General features: G+C 42.5%; 1 protein-coding gene across 2 annotated transcripts in view; it reads left to right on the top strand.

The window, feature by feature from the left end:
• The window catches only part of LOC122542905 (WD repeat-containing protein 62-like), a 179,101-nt gene that overhangs the window by 133,947 nt on the left and 25,629 nt on the right, over positions 1–19,525 (top strand). For both annotated transcript variants that reach the window (XM_043681047.2, XM_043681046.2), the window contains exons 25-27: positions 3,211–3,378; positions 3,473–3,593; positions 4,452–4,506. In XM_043681047.2, the coding sequence (XP_043536982.2) occupies positions 3,211–3,378; positions 3,473–3,593; positions 4,452–4,506 (344 nt within the window). The remainder of the gene's footprint in view (positions 1–3,210; positions 3,379–3,472; positions 3,594–4,451; positions 4,507–19,525) is intronic.

Raw genomic sequence — 19,525 nt, 5'->3', positions numbered from 1 at the left:
GCAAAACAGCAAGTTAGATTGCATGTGTATTTTGTGAAGATGAGAAGTTTGCAGGCAAACACAGATGAAGTAAGTGAGTGGGTAAAAATCTGACTGATGGAGTATAATATGAGGAAAAATTAAGAGGTTATTCACTTTGGCAGGAAGATTTAAAATGGAGAATATTAGAGAATTGCTATGGAACTCTGAGGTGCAGAGGGATTTATTGCTCTACTGTATGAGTCACACAGTACTGTACAATCGGTTTTTCTATAACACGATGGTTGTGTTCTTGTGCAACCCACATTATAGAAAAATCACGCTTTAGAAACAGCATTTAGTGTTGACACTGTAATGGCGTTACAGCCAACACATTTTAAAAGTTCATGCTTTAGAAACAGCATCCCCAATTTATCGATCGCATTAGTGAATTCATGTTGATGAAACGCGTGTTATAACAGAACGGCCTGTATCTAGGTACAACATAGAATCAAGAAGGCTGAAAGGGTTGGGCAACTTTGGAACACCACCTAAAAAGACAGTGGAGGTAGGTCATTAAATATTTTTAAGGTGGAGGTAGATTCCTATTGGGCAAAGGAATCCAAGATTGTTGGGGCCAAGTAGGAATGTGGAATTTGAAATGCAAAGAGACCATTTAAGTCTGAGTTATACAGCTCAGAAACAGATCCTTTGATCCAACTCGTCTCTATTGACAAGATATCCTAAACTGCTCTATCCCACTTGCCAGCATTTGGCCCATATCCCTCATCTTGTACTCCTCCAGAAGGCTTTTTAAATGTTGTCATTATATCTGCCTCCACCACCTTCTCTGGCAGCTTGTTCAGTATGTGCACCACTCTCTGCATGAAAACCTTGTCCCTCAAGTCCCTTTTAAATCTTTCCCATCTCACCAAATCTATGCCCTCTAGTTTTGGACTCTCTTACCCTGAGGAAAAAGACCTTGGCTATCAATACCCCTCATGATTTTATTAACCTCTATAAAGTCAACCTTCAGCCTCTGACACCTCAGGGAAAGAAGCTGCAGCCTATTCAACCCCTCCCTCTAGCTCAAACTCTCCAAACTTGGCAACATCCTTGTCAATCTTTTCTGAACCCTTTCAAGTTTCACAACATCTTTCTGAGAGAGACAAGGGAGACTAGAATTGCTCGCATTATTCTGTGAGTGGTCTTGACTTGTCCAGTATAGCCTACGATGAGCCAGGATCTCACTGAATGGTGAGGCAGGCTGCAGGGGCTCATATCTGATCTGTTCATAACGTGGTGAATTAAGCAGCTGTTCCAAACAACTGCTGTGCATGTGGGCTAAATGCCTCTGATCATTTTATTACTATATGAACACTTTATTAATAATTTATAAAATCTTTTCATATGCTGATGGTGTAAAGACTAGAGGATAATGGTAAACTATCTTGAGTGTAAAATCCAATGTGAGAATGAATATTTTTACGCAACAAATAGTAGTGACCGGGATTTCACAGCCCACAAAAGAAAATTGGTTAGGCAACAGATGGGCTGGCTGGATCGCTCCTTTGGGACCTGGCATGGACTTCATTTATTGCACAGAAATCATTAAGCTGGCTTTTATGTTAGAACTCCCACAAATTACTTTGTTGCTGGTTTTCTGTATGGTAGATCCAAACGTACAAAGTTTTTATTTGTTGAAACAGATACCAAATCAAAGCCACTAAGTGTGATCAAGGGTGTGGATGAGGGAAGTTCAGACGATATACTTTATATGGATTTTAGCAAAGATTTTGACAAGATCCCACATGGGAGAGTGGGAAGGTTAAAGCACATAGAATTCATGGAAACATGGCAAGGTGGATTAGAAACTGGCCTGGTAACAGCACGAAGGATATGGTAGAGATTATTTGAGTGACTGAAGACTAGTGTCCAGTGGTGTTCCACCAATATCAATACTGGGATCCTTGTTGTTTGTTATAAACATAAATGATGAAAATGGGGTGGGGGCGGATGGAATACTAAGAAAATTTGCAGATGACATCAAGATTGGTAGCTGTTAATAGTGAAGAAGATGGTTGTAGCTTACAGGAAGATGGACAGACCAGTCACAGATGGTGTTCAACTCTGATAAGTGTGAAGTGATGCACTTTGGAAGAAGAAACAAGCTGAGGGGGTATTTAATGAATGACAGGACACTGAGTAGCATAGAGGAACAGAAGGATCTTAGGGTAATTATTCACAGTCTCTGAAATCTGCAGAGCACATGAATACAATAGTTAAGACGGCATATGGGACACTTGCTTTCATCAGTCGTGGAACAGAAGGATCTTAGGGTAATTATTCACAGTCTCTGAAATCGGCAGGGCACATGAATACAATAGTTAAGACGGCATATGGGACACTTGCTTTCATCAGTCATGGAACAGAGTGCAAGAACAAACAGGTAATGTTGGAGTTGTACAGACCATTGGTCAAGCCACAACTAGACTATTGTGTGCGGATCTGGTCAGCTCCATATAGGAAGGATGTGATAGCACTAAAGGAGGTTCACCAGGATGTCGCCTGGGTGGGAGAAATTGAGATAGTCTTGAATTGTTCTCTCCCGATTAGAGAAGACTAAGGGGGGACATGATTGAGCAGTAAAGGCAAGGTGAATAGACAGCAGCTGTTCACATTGATTGAGGAGTCATTTTGAAGAAGGCATAGTTATAGGCTAAGTGGCAGGAGACTTGAGAGATTTGGGGAAACCAAAGCCTTTTCACTCAGCAGGTGGTGGGAATTTGGAATGCAAACCTTTTTTAAAAAAAATTTGAATGAGTGCTTCATATGTCCTAACATTTAAGGATATGGGACAAGTGTGGGAAATTGGGATTGATGTGCTTTTAGTGATACAGTCAGTTCTGCTATAACGCGATAGTCCCGTTTACATGCAATCCCGTGTTATAAGAAAATTGTGTATTAGCAAAACTACTTAAACTAATAGGGCCGGAATCCTGTTATAGCCAATGCATGCTTTAAAACTTGGTGCTTTAGAAACAGTGTCCTCAATTTGTCAATCATGTTAACACAAATTCGCTATAACGAATCACACATTATAGCAGAATGACCTGTAGTTGTGTTGGTGCAGACTCGATGTACCGTCGACCTTTTCTGCACTGTCTGAATCTATGAAGTGCATTATAAAAATTAGAAAGATACAGGCAAGCCCTAATTATACTTTCCATATCTTTTATGAAACTACCCTAGATTCTGATTCTGTGGGCCAGCTCAGTTCTGATGGTCATTCTTCTGGATTGGAGGAAGAGGAGGAGCAATGCTGTGCAGTTCCACAGGAGTCGCATGCAGTAAAAACACCAGACCAGGAAAAATTTCTCAAGCACAACTTTGAAACCTTGGCTAATGAATTTTCTCATGGTAACAACCTGCATATATTATGACTCTTTTGCTGGTGCGCTTTGACTATTAACTATTTGTAGCAAGTGACTAAAATCAGTTTGTTAATTTGCAGAGAAATTTGACGGAACACTGAACGATTTACAGCCAAATGTAGAAAATGAAAGCAATTTCTTCCTGAATCCTCGTTTGAGTATCTCCGCAAGATTTCTGTCCCGCTGCCAGAAAAACAGCAGGTTAGTGTTATACTTTCCCAAGAATATTTAGAGTTTAATATTGTCTTAAAAAAAAACTTGCAAATGTCTTCAGACTTTTGGTTATATTTTAACAACAGTTCACTTGAAGAACTGATTTGAATCATGTCTGAGATTTGCCTAATAATTTAAAAGTTCTTGATGCATTATACTGCATTACTTCTCCAGTGCATTAAATCTTTGTCTAAAGCTCTGGCATTTCTGTTCAAGTTTGAGACTGACCACTTGAATTGCTGGTCTCTTAAGTTATATAATTTGAATTGTCCAATGCAAAATCTGATGTTGCACGCAACATATCTTCCAGACCCCATAGAAAATAGATTTGATTAAGATTTATTTGCAGAATTGTCCCTTTAAAGGTGCATCAAATTGTTGACTTTTTGAAAGACTACTTGAATTTCATATGTGCTGTCTTTTTCTGAGTGAATATTATTTGACATAGAGGCATCGTTTCTGAGTCTTATTTTTCACCTATGATCTGTATGCACATTTTCAGCAGAAATTGCTAAAATAGATTAAACAGTAGCAATGTTCACTTCTCCACTTTCACTTGGATACTTCAGTCAATTTGTGTTCCTGCCAGTTGCTAATGCAGCACAAATTACTGATAGAAGTCCCAACCTCATTGTTCTGCATATTGAAGCAAACTGGATATTGACATTTTAAATTAATTTAAATTCATCTTTACAGTTGAAAATCAGAAACTTATTTTCGAAAAACAAGATAATTCAAGATTGTTCTTCAGTGGAAATTTTAGGTCATTCAGTACTTTAAAATGATGTGTTTTAGACTTGTTATTTCAGGCACATGTTTTTCTGAATGTACTCTTTTTCCTGACAGAATGACAGCAGCCTTCCCTCCTAAAGTCCAGCAGAAGTTACAGCAACTACCAGATGTGAGTAGCTAATGTAGTCTCAAATAGTTTTTCAAATTTTCAATGAATAATGATTGTTCCACCCCTGTAAATGTATATGGTGATTATGGTGTTTCTTCTAATTCCGTAATCAATTTTAAATATCAAGTAGTTCACTAGAGTTGCGCTGAGTTCATATATTCTTATAAATACATTCCTGTGACAGCATTAATTCATCAACTTAAAGTGAGCATGAACTCTCGCAAATTAGACGACTGTAGTATTTTAGTGCCAGTTCTCTAGCTTGTTTCACTTTCATAATAAGTTTTGTGTTACTAGTGTGGATTGCAAGCTTATACAGGCTGGATTTTACATATTGCAATTAGTAGTGAGAGAAAAACTGCTAACCTAGGCAGATTGGCACTGTGCATCTTGACGCCATCGCCTGGTTTGGCGATAATTGTAACTCTTGCATAAATCCTGTAGTGCCAAATTAAATACCTAAAAGAAATTGAGTTTGCGAAGAAATTAGATTCATTACCTTGAAATCGTATAACTAATTAAATTTCTTTATTTGCTGAAGTCATAGTCGTAGTCATAAATCCATCATCAGGTGGGTCAATTTTCTCTCAATGGAACAAGTTCAATAATTCTAGTTCTAAGGGAGCAGGTACTGTCCAGAATCTCTCTTTTTGTATAGTAGAAAGCAACTGTTGGCATGTCATCCCACTGCAGAAATAAAATTGAACTCCGTCCTGCCTGTTTTTGACATTTGGGCATCTATACTTTCACAGAGGTCAGGTGATGGTCAGGAACCTTTCCTAGCCCAAAGATGTTGAGTTTAGTTTTCTTGAATGTGTTCAGCACACATAATAAAGTTAACTGTCTGCAAGACAGCGAATCATGCTGATGCCACCTACCACTGCACCCCCCCCCCCCAATAATCCTGTAAATCTTTCCTGATTAGATAATCATTCAATTATGTTTTGAAACTGTTATGACACAGTGTAAACCCTCCTGTTTAATTTAAAACCAGCAACGCAGAAGATTTATGCCATGCAGTAATCTGTAAAATTCCAAGTGACCAAGATGTATTTAAAGTAAAAATTAACAACTTTATTTCTTAAAGTATAACAGAGAATAAATAACCAACCACTATTTATAATTTCTTCCTCTAATCTATCTTTTACCTTCCCTTCTGTAATACTAGTCCGATAAAACTCCCAATTAAGGTTTACAAAGCAACAGTTCTTATCTCAAAACTAGGCAGCTTTCGTGCTTCTATTCGGATCTTCCTATGTCTTCTTTTCTTACTCTCAGGAATTTCAGCGTCACAGGTTCCTGATCGAAAAGGTATTTTTAAGAGAGCTACTTTCAGGCCATCTGTTTACATGCTGGGCTTATCAGTTCTCCTCTCAACTGTTCAATTTTCCCTGGTCTTATACCCCCAAAGCATCGGATTGTGTCATTTAGCTTTTAAGATTGTCAATATACTGAATTCAAACTGGATTGGAGTTTGATATTCTTCGGGGGAATAATTTAAACTGATTAGCTGAATTTGAATTTGTGTTTTTTTTGTCTCATAGCAACTTAACAACTGCTGCTTGTTCTTGATCGAATGTTACTTTGTAAATTCTTCAGCAGTCGGTGTACTTGCCAAGTCCTTCACTGTCTTAAAGGTACACCCACATCTTCATAACAAAGTCATAATTGAATCTGCATACACCAAATTCTTGGGTAATACATTCAAGATCCTAATCAATTTCTGAAAATAGTTTCTCCCTGTTCACTTTTTTTTAGGTTCTTTTGACAATTGCTTTCACTTGTTCTTTGGTTCCTGCACCAATGCTTCATGATTTTGAATAATCCCATCAAATCTCCTCTCAACCTTCTATTGTTGAAGAACAGCTCCAATTGTTTAATCTACCTTTGTAACTGAAATCACTCATTTCTGGTAACCTTTTGTAAATAATTTGCAGCCTTGCCTTTATTTCCTCCTTAATTGGACATATGATACCAAGCTAAGGCTGTAAATGCTTAGATTAGATTAGATTAGATTACTTACAGTGTGGAAACAGGCCCTTTGGCCCAACAAGTCCACACCGACCCGCCGAAGCGCAACCCACCCAGACCCATTCCCCTACATTTACCCCTGCACCTAACATTACAGGCAATTTAGCATGGCCAATTCACCTGACCTGCACATCTTTGGACTGTGGGAGGAAACCGGAGCACCCGGAGGAAACCCATGCAGACACGGGGAGAATGTGCAAACTCCACACAATCAGTTCGCTGAGGCGGGAATTGAAACCAGGTCTCTAGCGCTGTGAGGCAGCAGTGCTAACCACTGTGCCACCGTGCCGCCAGTTACTCCAGTTAAGGCAAAATCGATCTTTTGTTAAGGTTTGTCATCACTTCCTTGCTTTCACGTGCTGGCCCTTTATTTTATAAAACCCAAATCTTTAATCCTTCCCCCACTCCTCCTTTCTGCCTTGCTACCTTCAGTGATTGTGCACATATACCCCCATGACTGTCTATGTTTATAGTTCCTTCATCATCTTTTTTATTGCTTCTCATTCCTCCTACCAAAATATGCCCTTCTCACATTAAATTCTACCTGCTAGGTCCCATTCCACAAACTTGTCTTTTGTCCCCTTGGAGTCTTACCGCTATCACTCTTTCAAACCACAGGACCTCCAAGTTTTGTACTGTGTACACAGCAAAGTCTAAGCCATTCAAACAAATTAGGAAGGTGGAATGATCTGAATACTGAGCTTTTGCGGACCCCTGCAATATATCCTTCTCCATTCCTAAGAACAGCAAAATGTTCTTTGATTCCTGGCACTAATATCCCATCCATGCTGCCATTATCCCTTTTGTTGCATTGACTTGAAGTTCATGCACATAATGTCAAATGCATTACTCTCCATCTAGTCGCCACTACCTTACCAAAAAACTCCATTAGTTAAATACCTTTTATCTTCACACACCTGCTTTCCTTGATTAATCCACGGTGACTCTGAATTTTATTTTTGATTATCATTTCTAAAAGCTTCCCACCACCAAGGTTAAAGTGACAAATATATTTGCTAGGGTTGTCCTTTGAACCTCTTTGAACAAGATATACTATTTTCAAGTCTGTAGCCTTTGGACACACCCCTGTATCTGAGGAGGATCAGATGATTATGGCCAGTGTCTGCCATTTCCATTCTGATTTCCGTCATTTATCTTCACATACATCTGAACTGGATCTAGTGAGTTATCAATTTCAAGGACAGACAACTTGTCTAAAACTTGTTCTTTATCGCCTTTTTAGCCTGGCCAGTATCTCAATTATTCTATTTTGATGTGATGACATCTTGAAGCAAAGTGCTCAGTTTCTCAGTCATTCGTTTAACTTTCATGTCTAATTCTCCTTTTGGGTCCCTATTTGGTCCTGCATCTCCTTTTAACCACCGTTTAGCAATTTAACTGCCTATAAATTATGTTGTGATTCCCTTTTATGCTAGCTGACATTCCCTTCTCTTAGTCTCAGCTCTTATTGTGTTTTTAACTTCCCAGATGCCGTTTTCCATAGATGATGTAGTGGCATGATCATTGGGTTGGTAATCCAGAGGCTAAGGCACTTTCACTGGGGCACATGAGTTAAGATTTCACAGCAGCTGGTGGAATGTAAATTCACTTCTTAACTCTTGAATTAAAAGCTTGCATCAGAAACAATAACGGTGAAACTATTGCTGATTGTCCCTTCCAGAAGGAAATCTGCTGACCTTGCTTAATTTGGCTTTCACTCCCACAGCAATGAACTGACTATGAATTGTTTCTGGAATGGTCTGGCAAGCCTTTTAGTTGTATCCACTCCATACAGAAAAAACTAAGGACTGAAACATAGGCACCAGAAACTACAACACCACATTAAACCTCCTGTCAATCTCTTGGGATCTTGTTCCAAAATTTGGAGATCTGTCCCAAAGACTAGTTGAGCAACAGCCTGACACAGTTGTATTTGCTGAATCGTTTATCAAATAAATTTAACTAGTAACAACTTGGTCATTTATCTGGATGAGTGCATCTCTATCAGCTCTTGCAAAGTTTGACATCATCTAAGATGAAGCATGCTGCTTGACTGGCACCTCCTTTATCACCTGAAATATTCACTCCCTTCAACACCGACGCACAATGGCAACAATATGCACCATATACAAAATGAACTACAGGATGTCGCAAATGATCCTTTGATACTTTCCAAATCTGCAATGTTTTCCACCTCAAGACAAGGCAGCAGATGTATGGGAGTATTACCATTTGCAACATCTACACGTACTTGGAAGAAGGCTTGCAGATTGTAATATTATCCATACACGTGCTGCCCTTGTCTTTCTAGGTGGTCTAGATTGCAGATTGGGACGGTATCGTCAAAGAAACATTTGTGACTTTCAGTAGATTAGATTAGATTAGATTAGATTAGATTAGATTACTTACAGTGTGGAAACAGGCCCTTCGACCCAACAAGTCCACACTGACCTGCTGAAGCGCAACCCACCCAGACCCATTCCCCTACATTTACCCCTTCACCTAATACTACGGGCAATTTAGCATGGCCAATTCACCTAACCTGCACAATTTTGGACTGTGGGCGGAAACCGGAGCATCTGGAGGAAACTCACGCAGGCACGGGGAGAATGTGCAAACTCCACACAGTCAGTCGCCTGAGGCGGGAATTGAACCCGGGTCCCTGGCGCTGTGAGGCAGCAGTGCGAACCACTGTGCCACCGTGCTGCCTACTGCCACCGTACCACCCAGTTTATCTTGTATATAGTACATGGACTGTGACTTGAAACTGTATCACCATTCTTTCAACGTCACTGGGTGAAAAATTCAAGATTCCCTTGCTAACGTAACAGTGAGTATACCTACAGCACAGGGGCTGTAGCAGTTCAAGAAGATGGCTGAGGGCAATTTAGAGAACAGGAGTAAGATTAGGATGTTTGGCTCATTGAAACTGCTCTGCCATTCAATTTGATCATGGTTGATGCTCTATCTCAATATTATGTTCACACATTCTCCTCTTGCTACTTAATGTCCACTGCCTTCTGTGGTAGAAAATTCCACAGCTTCAAAACCCTTTGAGTGAAAGTTATTTTTAGCTCAGTCTTAAATTGTCTACCCTTATCCTGAAACTGACCCCTCTTCTTCTAGAAACCCAACTACAGCAACATCTATTCTGTCTAGCCATAGAATCATAGAGATGTACAGCATAGATATAGACCCTTCGGTCCAACCCCGTCCATGCTGACCAGATATCCCACCTGCCAGCACCCGGCCCATATCCCTCTCCACCCTTCCTATTCATATGCCCATCCAAATGCCTTTTAAATGTTGCAATTGTACCAGCCTGCACCACTTCCTCTGGCAGCTCATTCCATACACGTACCACCCTCTGCTTGAAAAGGTTGCCCTGCAGGTCTCTTTTATATCTTTCCCCCCTCACCCTAAACCTATGCTCTCTAGTTCTGGACTTCAAATTTTATATATTTCAGTCATATGCCACCTTATCCTTCTAAATTCTAGTAAATACAAGACCATTTAAAACTATCTCTTCTCACAAGATAGTCTTGCCACCCTCAGAATTGGCCTCATGAGCGTCTATCACATTTCTGACTTTAAATGCTCTTGTAATGAAACCAATGTATCATTTGCTTTCCCAATTGCTTGCTGCACCTGCCTGTTTATTTTATTGACTAGTGTACAAGGGCACCCAGATCATTTTGTATGTCAACACTTTCCAATATATCACCATTTTAAAAAATAATCCTCCTTTTCTGTTTTTCATAACTTCTTTGCGCACTCACTCAACTTATCTAAATCACCTTAAAGCTTCCTTTTACACTCCTCCCAGCTCTCAATCCACTCAGTTTTGTTGTTAGAAAACTTTGGCTCCCTCATCCAGGTAACTTCAATATCGTGAATAACCCAAGCACTGATGCTCGCTAGTCGTTGCCTGCTCTTTGAAGAGTACCCATTCATTTGCACTCTGTTTCCTGTTTGTCAACCAATTCTTGATCCCCACAATATAGATTAGATTAGATTAGATTAGATTAGATTAGATTAGATTAGATTTTCTTTTTAGATTAGATTACTTACAGTGTGGAAACAGGCCCTTCGGCCCAACAAGTCCACACCGACCCGCCGAAGCGCAACCCACCCATGCCCCTACATTTACCCCTTACCTAACACTACAGGCAATTTAGCATGGCCAATTCACCTGACCTGCACATCTTTGGACTGTGGGAGGAAACCGGAGCACCCGGAGGAAACCCACGCAGACACTGGGAGAATGTGCAAACTCCACACAGTCAGTCGCCTGAGGCGGGAATTGAACCCGGGTCTCTGGCGCTGTGAGGCAGCAGTGCTAACCACTGTGCCACCGTGCTACCCATTTGAATATATTATTCAAATAATTTAACTTTGCCCACTGTCCTCTTCTGTTCTACTAACCACATCGTCAGAAGTCCTTTGATAAGGCCCATCAGAAAAAGAATTCCAGTACATTTATGAAATGTATTTTCCATCTCATAAACTCATGCTATGCTGGCTTTGTCCAATCCTGTTGCTGTTTTCCAAATCTTCTATTCTCACTTGTTTTATAATGACATCTAGAATTTTTCCCAGTACTGATATTAGGCCAACTGGTCTATAATTAACTTTTACCGCCCTGTCTCCCTTTTTAAGTAGGATTACATTTGCCACCTCCCAATGTAGGAACTGCTTCAGAGTCTATAGAATTTTGAATGATGGCCACCAATGCATCCAGTATTTCCAGGACCACTTCCTTTCACACTCTGGATTGTAGACTATCAGGTCCTGGTTATTTGTCAGCCTTTAATCCCATTCACTTCAACAGCACCAGTTTCTTACACTCTATTTCCTTCAATTCTGCACTGTCACTAAACCCTTGGTTTGTTAATATTTCTGTATGATTATTTTTGTCCTCTTTTGCTGAATTCTAAAATACTCCAATCATCAAGTTTATAACTTTTTCTTGCAATTTTGTGTTTCTTCTGGCCAGAGTGCCACCATTTATTTTGTAAGCCATGATTGAGCCCCCTTTCCTCATTTATTTTGCACCAGGTAGGAATGAATATTTGTTATAAGTCATGTTTGATAATATAAATCCATTAGGTCTAGGGCTTTTGCCCGAAACGTCAATTTTCCTGTTTCTCAGATGCTGCCTGACCTGCTGTGCTTTTCCAGCACCACTCTAATCTAGAATATAAATCAATTGCCTATCCACTATCACGACTCCCCAGTCCGCCCTTGCCATATTTGGGTTATTTAAAAAGGAATTTAGCAGTGGGGGAGTGATCCTGTTGTTGTGGTCTGTGTAGCTGCCAGTGATATAGGCAACAGTGTTTCTACATAGTTGGTATCAAGAGCTCGTCACGAAGTTTAAGATGCAGAACCTCTAAGGTAGTAATCTCTTGATTAGTACTTCAGCCAAGATGCAACCTGGTATTGAATAAATTGCATCTGAGAAACAAATTTTGCAGTTTGAAGTTAATATATGCTAGCACTAGGGAAAATGCCATTGGGACAGTCTGAATTGCAAACAGCTGGGGCCAGTGTTCAGCAAACATAGAACAATACAGCACAGAACAGGCCCTTCGGCCCATGATGTTGTGCCAAACATTTGTCCCAGCATAAGCACCCATCCATGTACCTATCCAATTGCCGCTTAAAGGTCGCCAATGATTCTGACTCTGCCACTCCCACAGGCAGCGCATTCCATGCCCCCACCACTCTCTGGGTAAAGAACCTACCCCTGACATCTCCCCTATACCTTCCACCCTTCACCTTAAATTTATGTCCCCTTGTAACACTCTGTTGTACCCGGGGAAAAAGTTTCTGACTGTCTACTCTATCTATTCCTCTGATCACCTTATAAACCTCTATCAAGTCACCCCTCATCCTTCGCCGTTCCAATGAGAAAAGGCCTAGCACTCTCAACCTATCCTCGTACGACCTATTCTCCATTCCAGGCAACATCCTGGTAAATATTCTCTGCACCCTCTCCAAAGCTTCCACGTCTTTCCTAAAGTGAGACGACCAGAACTGCACACAGTACTCCAAATGTGGCCTAACCAAGGTCCTGTACAGCTGCAACATCACTTCACGACTCTTGAATTCAATCCCTCTGCTAATGAATGCCAATACACCATAGGCCTTCTTACAAGCTCTATCCACCTGAGTGGCAACTTTCAAAGATCTATGAACATAGACCCCAAGATCCCTCTGCTCCTCCACCGTACTAAGAACCGTACCGTTAACCCTGTATTCCGCATTCTTATTTGTCCTTCCAAAATGGACAACCTCACACTTGACAGGGTTGAACTCCATCTGCCACACCTCAGCCCAGCTCTGCATCATATCTAAGTCCCTTTGCAGCTGACAACAACCCTCCTCACTACCAACAACTCCACCAATCTTCGTATCGTCTGCAAATTTACTGACCCACCCTTCGACTCCTTCTTTCAAGTCATTAATAAAAATTACAAACAGCAGAGGACCCAGAACTGATCCCTGCGGAACTCCACTTGTAACTGGGCTCCAGGCTGAATATTTACCATCTACCACCACTCTCTGACTTCGACCGGTTAGCCAGTTTTCTATCCAACGGGCCAAATTTCCCTCTATCTCATGCCTCCTGACTTTCCGCATAAGCCTACCATGGGGAACCTTATCAAATGCCTTACTAAAATCCATGTATACTACATCCACTGCTCTACCCTCATCCACATGCTTGGTCACCTCCTCAAAGAATTCAATAAGACTTGTAAGGCAAGACCTACCCTTCTCGAATCCGTGCTGGCTGTCCCTAATCAAGCAGTGTCTTTCCAGATACTCTCAAATCCTATCCCTCAGTACCCTTTCCATTACTTTGCCTACCACCGAAGTAAGACTAACTGGCCTGTAATTCCCGGGGTTATCCCTAGTCCCTTTTTTTGAACAGGGGCACAACATTCGCCACTCTCCAGTCCCCTGGTACCACCCCCGTTGACAGTGAAGACGAAAAGATCATTGCCAACGGTACTGCAATTTCCTCTCTTGCTTCCCACATAATCCTAGGATATATCCCGCCAGGCCCGGGGGACTTGTCTATCCTCAAGTTGTTCAAAATGTCCAACACATCTTCCTTCCTAACAAGTATCTCTTCTAGCTTACCAGTCCGTTTCACACTCTACTCTTCAACAATACGGTCCCTCTCGTTTGTAAATACTGAAGAAAAGTACTCATTCAAGACCCCTCCTATCTCTTCCGACTCAATACACAGTCTCCCACTACTGTCCTTGATTGGACTTGCCCTCGTTCACGTCATTCTCATGTTTCTCACATACTCATAAAATGCCTTGGGGTTATCCTTGATCCTACCCGCCAAAGATTTTTCATGCCCTCAATTAGCTCTCCTAATCCCTTTCTTCAGGTCCCTTCTGGCTATCCTGTATCCCTCCAATGCTCTGTCTGAACCTTGTTACCTCAACCTTATGTAAGCCTCCTTCTTCCTCTTTACAAGACATTCAACCTCCCTCGTCAACCAAGGTTCCCTCACATGACCATCTCTTTCCTGCCTGACAGGTACATACATATCAAGGACATGTCGTATCTGTTCCTTGAAAAAGTTCCACATTTCCACGACATCCTTCCCTGACAGCCTATGCTCCCAACTTATGCTCCTCAGATCCTGTCTTACAGCATCGTATTTACCCTTCCCCCAATTGTATAACCTACCCTGTTGCACGCACCTATCTCTCTCCATAACCAAGGTGAAAGTCACAGAATTGTGGTCACCATCACCAAAATGTTCACCCACTAACAAGCCCATCACTTGTCCCGGTTCATTACCAAGTACCAAATCCAATATGGCCTCCCCTATGGTCGGACAATCTACATACTGAGTTAGAAAAGCTTCCTGGACACACTGCACAAACACCACCCCATCCAATCTACTTGATCTAAAGAGCTTCCAATCAATATTTGGGAAGTTGAAATCGCCCATGACTACTACCCTGTGGCTTCTGCACCTTTCCAAAATCTGTTTCCCAATCTGTTTCTCCACATCTCTGCTGCTATTGGGGGGCCTATAGTAAGCACCCAACAAGGTCATACTACCTCCAAAGGCAGATCCTCCTCGAACAGCCTTTCTGCAGCCATTATACCATTTCTAAGCTGCATGACTAGGGAAGATGATATAATTTAACTGAATAGTGGGGTAAGGATATTCGGGGGGGGAGTTCAAAACTAGAGGGCATAGGTTTAAGGTGAGAGGGATAAGATTTAAACAGGACTCAAGGGCTGACTTTTTCATGCAGACGGTAGTGCCTTTATGAAATGAACTGCCAGCGGAAGTGTGGAGGCTGGTACAATTGCAACATTTAAAAGGCATCTAGATGGGGACATGAATAGGAAGGGAACAGCGGGATATGGGCCAAATGCTGGCCAATGAGACCAGGTCAGATTGGGATGTTTGGTCGACATAGATGAGTTGGACTGAAGGGTCTGTTTCCATACTATATGACTTTGATTCATTACAGAGAGTCATAAAATTAAAAGCAAGAGAAAAATATTAATTTGGAGTAGTTGAGCAGATTGGAAGAGATAGAATCCATAACGGAGAGTGAGTGAACAGATAAGGCTAGAGGATAGGAAAATAATAAAAAGAACAAAACTTAAATTCTTTCTGAATGCTCATAGCATTCAAAATAAAGTAGATAAATTGATTGCACAACTGGAAATAAGTAAGTATGATCTGTTATGCAGTACAGAAATATGTCTGCTGGCTAATGCAGATTGAGTCCTGAATTTCAATAGGTATAAAACATTTAGGAAGCTAGGAAAATGTAAAAGGTGACTCTGTTAATTACTGATGGTAACCCAAGTTCAGAAAACCAGGATGTAGAAATGTTTGGAGTAGAAATGAGAAATGATAAAGAATTCACTTGTAGGAGTGTACAAGGCTTTAACCGTAACTCCAAAGAAGGAAGGGGTATAAAGACGGATATAATAGTTTTTTCAGAAAGGCATGGCAATAATTATGGAGGATTTTAATCTGCATATAGACTGGAAAAATCAGATGGGCATAAATATCCTAAATAAAGAATTCATGGGATGTTTTCAGGATTGTTTCTTAAAGCAGCATATATTGGAGACAACCAAGAGAGCAACATTGAGGTAGGATGAGATGAACTTGGTGGGCCAGGAGCGGGCTGAGACAATGATCAACAAGGGCAGTCTGGTTTATGGATTTTGGGTAGGGTGGTGCAAGGTTGGGGAACTGTCAGGTTGGCGGCTGTGGATGGGTCATCTCCTGAAGTGATGTGGTTGTTGATGGTCTGGGAGATGATGGCTTGGTGATCAGAGTTGGGATCATAACCGAAGGGATGATGGGAGGATGTGTTGGAGTTAGTATCTGGCCTCAGCAATTATAGAAGTCCGTTTGCTAGATGACCACTGACTGACTTCTCTCTCTCTTTCCTCCTCTTCATCTTCTCCCCCCCCTCCCCCAACACACTCACACACTCACACACTCACACACTCACACACTCACACACTCACACACTCACACTCTCACACTCTCACACTCTCACTAGTGGGTTTAACAGTGAGGTTAGGGTCCGAGCAGAGGGCTTTGCATCCTGATGGGGAGGGTTAGAGACATCCAAGCGATGTCGCAGAGGCGTTTGAGATGGAGTCGAGGGAGGGGAGGAGGTGGCAAGAGCGTGTCCAGGAGGATGGCGTTTGTCGGAGATGGAAGGAGTGATTGTTAGAGGGTTGATTGAATTCCCGTTCAAAGAAGGCATTGGCCTAGTGATATCAGCATGAGACTATTAATCCAGAGACCCAGATAATGTCCAGGGGACCCAAGTTTGAATGCCCCCACAGCAGATAGTGAAATTTGTATTCAGTTTTTAAAAAAATCTGGCATGAAGGATCTTCTGATGACCATGAAATCATTGTCAACTGTTTGAAAAGCCCATCTGGTTCACTAATGTTCTTCATTGAAGAAAATTTGCCATCCTCACCTGGTCTGGCCTACAAGTGACTCCAGACCCACAGCAGTGTGGTTGACTCTCAGTTGCCCTCTGAAATGATTTAGCAAGCCATTCAGTTGTAGCAATCGCTACAAAGTCTCGAAATAATGAAACCAGATGGATCACCTGGCATCGGCATAGGCAGAGACAGCTCTGTTGGCCCTGCAAAATCATCCTCACTAACATCTGGGGGCCAGTGCCAAAATTGGGAGAGCTGTCGCACAAACCAGTCAAGCAACAGCCTGACACAATCACATTCATGGAATCATACATTATTAACAATGTTCCAGACACCCCTATCACCATCTCTGGATATATCCTGTCTCACCAGCAGCACAGACCCAGCAGAAATGGTGGTATACAGTTGGGAGGGAGTTGACCTGGGAGTCCTCAACATTGACTCCGGATCCTATGAAGTCTCATGGCTTCAGGTTAGACATAGGCAAGGAAACCTCCTACTGAATACCACGTACCATCCTACCTCAGCCGATGAATTGGTGGTACTCCAATGTTGAACAACACTTGGAGGAAGCACCGAGGATGGCAAGGGCGCAAAATGTTCTCTGAGTGGGGTACTTCAGTGTCCACCACCAAGAGTGATTTGGCAGCAGCATTACTGATCGTGTTCATCAGGTCCTAAAGGATACACCTGTTAGACTGGGTTTGCGGCAAGTGTTGAAGAAACCAACAAATGGGGGGGAAGCATACCTGACCTCCTCCTTACCAATTTGCTAGCTGCAGATGCATTTGTCCATGACATTATCAATAAGAGTGACCACCACACATTCCTTGTGGAAATAATGTCCTATCTTCACTCTGAAAATAACCTCTATCGTGTTGTGTGGCACGATCGCCGTGCTAAATGGGAACAGATCTAGCAGCTCAAGACTGGATATCCATGAGGCACTATGGGCCATCAACAGCAGCAGAATTGTACTCCATCGCAATCTGTAAACTCAAGGTCCAGCATATCCCCCAATCGACCATTATCATCAAGCCAGGGGATCAACCCTGGTTCAACGTAGAGTGTGGGAGGGCATGCCTGGATTAGCACTAGGGCATACCTGAAGATGAGATGTCAACCTGGTGACTACTTGCACACCAAACAGCATAAACAGCAAGTGATAGACAGAACTAAGTGATACAACAACCAATGGATCAGATCTAAGCTCTGCAGTCCTGCCACATCTAGTCATCAATGGTGGAGGATGGTTAAGTAACTCACTGGAGGAGGCGGCTCCACAAATATCCCCATCCTCAATGATGGAAGAACCCAGCACATCTGTGCAAAAGATGAGGCTGAAGCTTTCGCAGCAATCTTCAGCCAGAAGCGCTGAATGAATGCTCCATTTCAGCCTAATCCAGTGGTCCCCCGCATTACACCCCCCTGCTGGCCTATTACCCGCCCTCGATCTCTTCATTTCCAAGTGGATGAACAATCAGTCCTCAGCAAAGGCCGTACCTTTATTCCCCTCCGCCCACGCATCAATGAATTTAATACACGCCATGATGTCGAACGCTTCTTCTGCCGCCTCTGCCTCCGAGCTTACTTTTACAATCAGGACTCCCGCCCACCTTCCAAGGACCCCTTCACCTGCCTCCAACACACTCCATCCACCTGGACACCCTGTGCTGGCCTATTACCTGTCCTCGATCTCTTCATTTCATTTCCAACTGCCACCAGGGATATATTTCCCTTCCCACCCCTTTCCACTTTCCGCAAAGACCGTTCCCTCTGTGACCACCTGGTCAGGTCCACACCCCCCAACAACCCACCCTCCCCTCCTGGCACTTTCCCCTGACCATACCTCCTCCATCCAAGTCCCCAAAGGAGCCTTCCACATCCATCAAAGTTTTACCTGCACATCCACCAATGTCATTTATTGTGTTTGTTGCTCCTGATACGGTTTCCTCTACATTGGGGAGACTGGATGCCTCCTCGCAGAGCGCTTTAGGGAACATCTCTAGGACACCCGCACCAATCAACCCCACCGCTCTGTGGCCCAACATTTCAACTCCCCCTCCCACTCTGCTGAGGACATGCAGGTTCTGGGCCTCCTCCACCTCCACTCCCTCACCACCCGATGCCTGGAGGAAGAATGCCTCATCTTCCACCTCGGAACACTTCAACCCCAGGGCATCAATGTGGACTTCACCAGTTTCCTCATTTCTCCTCCCCCACCTTACTCCAGTTCCAACCTTCCAGCTCAGCCCTACCCTCATGACCTGTCCTACCTGCCTATCTTCTTTCCACCTATCCACTCCACCCTCCTCTCTGACCTATCACCTTCATCCCCACCCCCATTCACCCATTGTACTCTATGCTACTTTCTCCCCACCTCCCCTCTCATTTATCGCTCCACCCTGCACGCTTCCTGCCTCTATTCCTAATGAAGGGCTTTTGCCCGAAACATCAATTTTCCTTCTCCTTGGATGCTGCCTGACCTGCTGTAGTTTTCCAGCACCACTCTAATTCAGACTCTGGTTTCCAGCATCTGCAGTCCTCGTTTTTACCCAGCATTACAAATACCAGTCATCAGCCAAGTCGAATCACTCCATGTGAAATCAAGAAACAGTTGGAGACGTTGGCTACTGCAAAGGCTGTGGGCCCTGACAACATTCCAGCAATAGTCCTGAAGACTTGTCTTCCAAAGGTTGCTCCCCAAGTCAAGCTTTTCCAGTACAGTTACAACATTGGTATCTATATGACAATGTGCAAAATTGCCCAAGTATTCCCTGTACATAAAAAGCAGAACAAATCCAACCTGGCCAATTATTGCCCAATCAGTCTACTGTCGGTCATCAGTAAAGTAATGGAAGGTGTCATCAACAGTGCTATCAAGCAGCATCCACTCAGCAATAACCTGCTCGGTGCCACCCAGTTTGGGTTCCACCAGGGCCACTCAGCTCCTGACCTCATTACAGCTGTTATGACACAGGGTAAACTCTCCTGCTTAATTTAAAATCAGCCACAC

This window comes from Chiloscyllium plagiosum, unplaced genomic scaffold, assembly GCF_037043375.1.
Source record: "Chiloscyllium plagiosum isolate Xiang-an unplaced genomic scaffold, Cpla_swu_hap1 HiC_scaffold_47, whole genome shotgun sequence".
In the NCBI taxonomy this organism is placed as follows: domain Eukaryota; kingdom Metazoa; phylum Chordata; class Chondrichthyes; order Orectolobiformes; family Hemiscylliidae; genus Chiloscyllium; species Chiloscyllium plagiosum.
The sequence above is the reverse complement of the archived record's forward strand: the minus strand, read 5'-3'. Positions and strand labels throughout refer to the sequence as shown.